A 7118-nucleotide genomic window follows, 5' to 3' on the forward strand; every position below is an offset into this window, starting at 1 on the left:
GCCCTACGCTGATTTTCTGTCTTTCGCTCACAATCCACACATTAAAAATTCCTCTTTAACAACCTCAGAATCTTATATAAAATCCTAAAACTACACGTACCCACCTTTTTATACTTCTCACAAATGCTTCTTGCCCACCTTTCCAGCTCCGATCAGCAGCATTGTTACTCTTCAAAGATTTTTTGACAAGATCTTTGAAACCTTGAAAACAGACGAGAGCTACATCCTTATCTCTAAACCCTCCCTAAGTTCCAGTGGTGTAAAGATACAATGAGCTGCACATAAAGAAAGTGAATGCTTTTCATGTTATACAAACAACTGAAGAAAATGTACTTTTTATATTTCCAATAACAGCATTTTTTATTTTTTTTAAATGAAGAAGTTTACAATAATAAAATATGTGACTGATTTAAACCCAGCAGACGTAAAACAATGCAAAACAAAGGAAAGTTCATGAAAACATGAAAAAATAAAACTCTTGCATTTCACCCACATCAACGTTAATAAGACTCTTATTAAACACAGTGCATTTTCTTCACAACAGATCAGACATTCTTAGTTAGTTACAGGTTAGATAAACAACTGAATTCTTTAAAAGGAAAGTTACTGTTGAATTTTGTAAATAATTCAGTAATAACGTCTTCACTTGCAGTGGTGTAACGACTGTTTCCTCATGTCTTTGTTTTTCTTTTCTTCCAGGTATTTCTAGATGCCATCCATTCCACCAGTCCTGCATTCAGATACTTCACCAACAGCGTCATGCCTCCTCTTACCCAACTGAAGGTCACAGAACCAGATGGAATGGAATACATCAAAACTATGAGCAAGCTCATTTTTGCAGATGAGGACCAATAACTGCAGAAATGTTGCTCTTTCAATCAAGTAACCACTTTATCTGCAAACCTTGGCCTAAGTGAAAAGAATAGTGTTTGTTTTTTCCAATTTTAGCTTCTGTGGCAAAGGTGATGAAGTGAGTTTCATAAGAGGAGTTTGTAAAAAAAAAATGCAACTCCACATTCTATATTTGTCTGAGTTATTGCTTGTGGAGTAATATTTGATAAGGATTACGTATCTTGTTTTAAGTCATTCCACAACCTTTACATTAGTTTATTTCAACAAAGCCTTTATCTCACATTCCATATTTTTTCTGGGATTGCAGTGCTTCATGCTAGGCTCTTGCATTAGATTGTTGAAACTGAAAATTTTCTAAAAATGTACCTATGGGACTGTAGTTTGCTATTTTTAACACACGGAAAAATCTGTCCCATTTTAAGGCAAGAAGCAAAGACTGGCTGAACGATGGTCTATGTAAAGACCAAAAACCTGGAATAATTATTGGGTGTCACGTTATAATAATATCCACACATACATACAAAATTATGCATGTATGTATGTGTGTATTTGCATGTGGGCATTTTGCAGTTTTTACTTATAAAAGCAAAAGTTATCCAAACCGACCTGATCCTAAAGTGAAAAGCAATCGCTCCCTTTAAAGGTGCAAACACTTCCACAAATTGTGTTAGACATAATTTGTATAACTGTTTCTTTTTTTTTGTTTTTTTTTTTGTTAATGCATTCATGCCAGCTCCACTAAAAGCACAAATATGGGGGCAACGTTTCAAAGAAACAGCCTGCATTGCATCACTGCATCATGAGATGTTCAGTGTACTTAGTGAAAGGCCTGTGACAGGACGTCAGCCAAAAACAAATACAATACAAAGAAATCCAATTGAACTTTTAATCAAAGCTATATGAAACAAAGGGTTCCTGCAACTCCTTTCTCTTTCAGCAAGAATCGAACAGGGTTAGAAGTCAAAAAATGTTTACAGACATTTGTCTAATCCGAATTTTACTAATTTTAAGGTATATTTGAACAAACTGCTGAGACATTAAATTGTTGCACAAGGTTTCATGGATCAAAGTCTCAGTAGACAGTGGTTCACGCTGTAATGTTTAATTCAGTCAGGGGATTAGCGTGTCCTCTTCTGACATGAGTCAGGTTGTCTTGTCTATACATCTACGTCTTGCGTATCTGACCTATTTTTTGACATGCCTGACTGAGACTCTGAAATCCTTTCCTGATCAGGTGCTCTAATTCCTTTCCGAGGATCCTTTTTTTGGATTCAACTGCAACAAGTTTGGCCGTGTTAGCTCACAACCCTTTAAGATAAAAGCACTTATAGACATGTGAGCTCTTTAGAATGTAATGTATTATGTGGATCTATATTACTGGGATTTAAGGTGCTGCAACAAATAATTTTTCACATTCGGTCTGGAGAGATGACTTGACAACATTTTTTTCCAAGATATTTTAAATAAATCAAATGCTTGAGTGCTATTTTTTTTTCTTTTTGTGTCTGGTTTAATTATTACTCCAGTCAGTTTCGTGACCTCTGCTGCCGCGTCATATCAGAGTCCAGGTTCATCATGTACAGGTCATTGACCTGCTGGACTTTCATTCTGTCCTGTGAGTGGAAAATTCTTTAAATGCCATTCATACACTGGATGCCAAACGCCATGTGATTTAGTTGCAGTTCACTCTTTCCTGTCTAGTGGTTTATAGGATTTAGGTAACTATGTACGTAGATTAAAGGTAAATAGATGAGTTGTTGATCCTGTTAGATTATTACCACAAATGTCCTGAAATAGTCTTATTTCAAAACTCTTTTTCCCTAACAGTTTTGTATCTGAACCGAGGTATTTTTTGACAAAATTAATTTTATATCCAGGGCTGGGTATTGGTTGGTTGAGTTCGGAAGAGGACATTTCAAAAGAGGTTTTGTCACATTCTTTCATTACATTGTTTATCCAATCTCAATGATTACTAACCACTACCATATGCAGGGACAGTAACGTCACAGTGTGTCGTATACGTTCATAGTGCCAGTTGATGGGATAAGTGTCAAAATATGAGAAAATGAATCCGTTTTTGAAGGCTTTGCTGGTACATTTAAGTTTTGTTATATAAAAGATGGTTTAATTCAAGCAAATTACAATTTGTGATTGTCAGTTTTTCACTATAAAAACAGCTTTCATTTCAGTTGAAAATGTTCTACTTTAAATTGAAAATAAAAAAATCAGACAATCTAATTAGCAGACCAACCATGCATAGATTACATTTATAACTGCACAACATTTACACAAATAAACAAAAAAATCTTATTTTGCCAGGCTCGCTAGGGTAAAACAGGCACAGTACTACCAAAAGAAGTGACTTATTTTGTTTTTTTATTTTGACATTTTTCTTCCTTTTATCTATAAATTACTCATACATGTGCATTCAAAGATAAAGTTTATCTTAGACAGACTTTTATATTATGCTGCAAAAACATTGAAATTGTGATTTATGACTACTTTTGGAATTTGTGCGTATACCCACCTTTTTAAAACGTATCATTTAAAAACCACCCATGCGTATTCTGATTGGTCAACACCGATGACGGGGCGGCGTTACGTAAGACATTTCCTTATTTGGTAGCATCGACACGCCCCATTTGTGAGTATAAGGCGCTCGCGCAGCAGCTGCTGGCATGGTTTTACCGGTTAGTTTGTGAAACGAGGTATTTGGTGTAAAAATACAGAATGACCAAAAGAACGACTTCTCTGCTGTTCAAGGCGCTGGTGGATATGAAGGACGGCACACTTTTAAAGGCTGTACGTGGAAACAGCAGAAGAGCACACTTTAGGTGAGTGCGACTTTTTCCACTCGAGATGCTCCTCCTAAGCATTCATTTTCTTTTAATGATTTTGCTTCATCATCTTAAATCTTGTTTCTTTATTAAATAGAAAGTGCATGGAGGAGATTAAATAACTTTTTCTTTGATTTATTCAAAGCATGCATTTGCCATGTTCACAATTTAGCAGATTATAATTAAAGCGAGTTTATTTATTTATTTTTTTTTCAGTTGGTGGTTTACTCTATTGAGTAAATGAAATAAGTAAATATCCTCTAAGGGGTTATTCTGAAGTATTAGCCACAGACTTGACGTGAATGTGTTCAGAAATACATGTTTTCTTCCACTTTAGACACTTGGGATCTTGTGGGATCCTGACAGAGAGGCGAGCCAGCCTTCAGCTCTGCCCTGCAACCCCCATGAGGACAACCAGGCGCACCTTCATCAGCCTGGCTGCTCCCATCAACACCCGCAGGATGGAGTACACGGAGAGCAGGATATTGGAGTGAGTACCAATTTAAACAGTTTGAAATGATCATAGTAATAATAATAATAAAAAAAATAAATAATCTTGTTGGGGCTACCATCTATTATTTTGTAACCATATCAAAACCATGAAACATTCTAACGGAAAGGGATTTAAATTAATTAGATGATTTGCTATGTAACTGTGTGTCCAGGTACACTCCAGAAGAGATGTACAAGGTGGTGGCCAACGTAGAGGAGTACAAGTATTTTGTTCCCTGGTGCAAGAAGTCTCGAATGCTGAAGGGACCGAAGGGAAACGTCCGGGCAGAGCTTGAAATTGGTTTCCCTCCCATCACAGAGCGTTACACATCTGAGCTCACTTTTGTTCCTAACCACCAAGTTAGAGTAAGTCCTTAGATTGACTGGGATTTTTATAGTTTAAAATGTTTTTAAATCGTCATTAATTTACAGTTATAATGCACAATGCTTCTTTTTAATAGTTCTCATGAGTGGTGTAGTGATTAGCTTGTTAACTTTCAGCATTGACACATTGCTTGTGTCCAAATCAGGCGGTGTGCTCTGATGGATCACTCTTCAGCCATCTTGAAACGGTGTGGAGGTTTGCCCCTGGAGCCAAAGACCTCCCAGGATCCTGCAAAGTGGATTTCTTTGTAAGTACTTTTCTGTGAATAAGATTATTCTTCTTCTTTGTGAGTTAAGCAAAGACCAGAAAATATCCAGAATGGCTATAAATACTTAAAAGGGCTCGGACATTGATTTAAAGGGAAGAAATTAAGAGATCAGACTCCATTCCTTGGAGTTGTTACTTTTGATCTTTTCTTTCCGTACTGTTGTGAATGGATTACTGGCGGAGAGGAAGTGTTGAATGAAATCTCATTATGCTCTAAATTTAGTGTAGTGCATCGTTGCTGGTGTTGTGTAAGAATGCAGCAGAAGTAAATGTAGCGCATTAAGGAGCTGCCAACAGGAGTTTGGCCTCAATGTCGGCACTGATTACACCAAGATTAACCAGAAACCAGTTCGTGTTAAGCTTGGAGAATCTTTGGCTTCTGATAGTCCTGAACTTCCGAAGCCTAAATATCATTCAAGGATGCAGATTTTGTGATCATTTGTAGTTTTTAACTTTTGAAGATTTTAATTTTTCTTTCTCCTGCAGGTGTCCTTTGAGTTCAAGTCTCTGCTGCACTCTCAGCTGGCCTCCGTGTTCTTCGACGAAGTTGTGAAGCAAATGGTCAGTGCCTTCGAGTCCCACGCAGCGACTCTTTACAGAAACAAGCCAGTCGCTTCCTTGAGGAGCCGTGCAGCTATTAGCAACCACCTCTGACCTCTGCAGTGTCCTTATCCTCCTGGGCTACTACCAAAACCAAAACCTCATCATGCTGCTTTGACTATGGTCAACACTTGACTCTCGTCTGAGACCAGTTCTCCTGTTTGCACACACCTAGATATTTTATTGATATGTAAATTGAACATACTCAAACTGTATTTATTTTTGAGCCAGATTATAATTTATTTACATTTCTGTACATATTTATTTATTTTTGCTGACAATAATAAATCAAATAAAAGTTTTTGTTAAAACTCCTTTGAGAACTGATTCTGATCTTATTTTTTATAGTGTAACTAGAACTGTTTGTTGTCCAGTGACCAATCACAGCATGACGCCAGTAAAGAAACAAAGGTCAGGTTATCGCACTTGTAATCTTTACCATTTAACTCGTTGTTGGGTAAGCATTCAAAGAAAAGGGGGGAAAAAACAACTGTTTACAGGAATAGTTGGGAAAAGGTTGACCTGTCTCCCAACTAATTAGTGCTTGAACACAAAGATGTCCATCCTTAGTACTAGATTGGATTTTGTTTTTAGGAATATTCACAAAGAATGTGTTATTTAGTACTTTTTCCTTTTTCGATTAGGTTTTAAAGTGAGAAAAAACTGACAGGAAGACCTGATTGGGGTTTATGATAAGAACTATAAGTTCAGAAATAGTTCAAACTGACATGCACAATAACTTGACCTACTTCTTTAAAAATTACCTGCTGTGGGAGGAAAGTGTTTGAATTTTAGTGGGGTTTTCCAAAATCAATCAACATGACAGGCAACAGTTCCTGGAGTTTTGTGAAACCGGCTTTTACGCTTTTACGTAACATCACATGCAGCCAGCAGGCATAAAAGGCTGGAGACGTCTGAGGAGAGGAGCAGAGACTTAAAAGCAGCAAACATGAAGAAGATTGTTATTCTGATGCTAGCATTCGGCTTCTGTCTTTCTGATCCTGGAACTGATGAGAATCACAGAGTCTGTCAGACTGCAGGCTCAGCTAGCTGCTGTGACATCTGTTCTCTCACATCTGTAACTCAAAAAGTGGGAGAACTGGGGGAAAAGGTTGTAAATATGGCAGAAAAAATTACTTTTCTGGAGACCAGGCTGCAAAACGCTGAAAAAGAAGTTCTGGAGTTACGGAGCCTCACTGCAGGTAGAGTAATACATTTTCCAGCTTTATGGTGAAATATAATCACGTCATGTCCAGTTTTCCAATGTATTTGTGGTGCTTTTGATGTCTTCAGGCTCTCCTCAGGTGGCTTTTTCAGCAGCTCTCAGGGATTCTGGTTCTGGAAACATAGGACCTTTTACCACCGCTACCCCATTGCAGTATAAAAAGGTTTTCTCCAACACAGGCAATAGCTATAATCCTTCAACAGGTGTGTACAGCATTAGGAAGACATGTAGGCAAATAGAAAAAAAAAACAAAAAAACAGTCAAATCCATATTAAGTGGTATATTCTTTTCAGTTTTTCTAATCCTTCATATTTTCACAGGTATTTTCACAGCGATGGTCAGTGGAATGTACTTCTTTCGGTTCTCCATGTTCAACAACCTGGCTTCTCCTCCCAACTCGGTTGTGAGCCTCATGAAGAACAGCGAACGGCTGACGTCAGTGTGGGACACCAGTGGGTCT

General features: G+C 37.5%; 3 protein-coding genes across 3 annotated transcripts in view; all 3 read left to right on the forward strand.

Moving 5' to 3' along the window:
• Positions 1 to 1004, forward strand: part of hsd17b1 (hydroxysteroid (17-beta) dehydrogenase 1) — a 12224-nt gene extending 11220 nt beyond the window's left edge. Inside the window, exon 6 of the mRNA XM_015040844.1 lies at positions 700 to 1004. Within this exon, the coding sequence (XP_014896330.1) occupies positions 700 to 855 (156 nt within the window). The 3' untranslated portion in view covers positions 856 to 1004. The remainder of the gene's footprint in view (positions 1 to 699) is intronic.
• Positions 1005 to 3518: 2514 nt separating this feature from the next.
• LOC106952623 (coenzyme Q-binding protein COQ10 homolog, mitochondrial) lies at positions 3519 to 5701 on the forward strand. The gene is made up of 5 exons (XM_015040845.1): positions 3519 to 3686; positions 4027 to 4179; positions 4355 to 4547; positions 4712 to 4813; positions 5320 to 5701. Exons 1-5 carry the CDS (start codon positions 3583 to 3585, stop codon positions 5485 to 5487), a joined length of 720 nt encoding a protein of 239 aa, XP_014896331.1. The 5' UTR covers positions 3519 to 3582; the 3' UTR covers positions 5488 to 5701.
• A 435-nt stretch (positions 5702 to 6136) lies between these two features.
• The window catches only part of LOC106952619 (complement C1q-like protein 2), a 4641-nt gene continuing 3659 nt past the window's right edge, over positions 6137 to 7118 (forward strand). Inside the window, exons 1-3 of the mRNA XM_015040842.1 lie at positions 6137 to 6635; positions 6727 to 6861; positions 6979 to 7114. Coding sequence (XP_014896328.1) covers positions 6383 to 6635; positions 6727 to 6861; positions 6979 to 7114 — 524 coding nt within the window. The 5' untranslated portion in view covers positions 6137 to 6382. The remainder of the gene's footprint in view (positions 6636 to 6726; positions 6862 to 6978; positions 7115 to 7118) is intronic.

This window comes from Poecilia latipinna, unplaced genomic scaffold (assembly GCF_001443285.1).
Source record: "Poecilia latipinna isolate Pla-1442-1.1 unplaced genomic scaffold, P_latipinna-1.0 Scaffold531, whole genome shotgun sequence".
Lineage (NCBI taxonomy): Eukaryota > Metazoa > Chordata > Actinopteri > Cyprinodontiformes > Poeciliidae > Poecilia > Poecilia latipinna.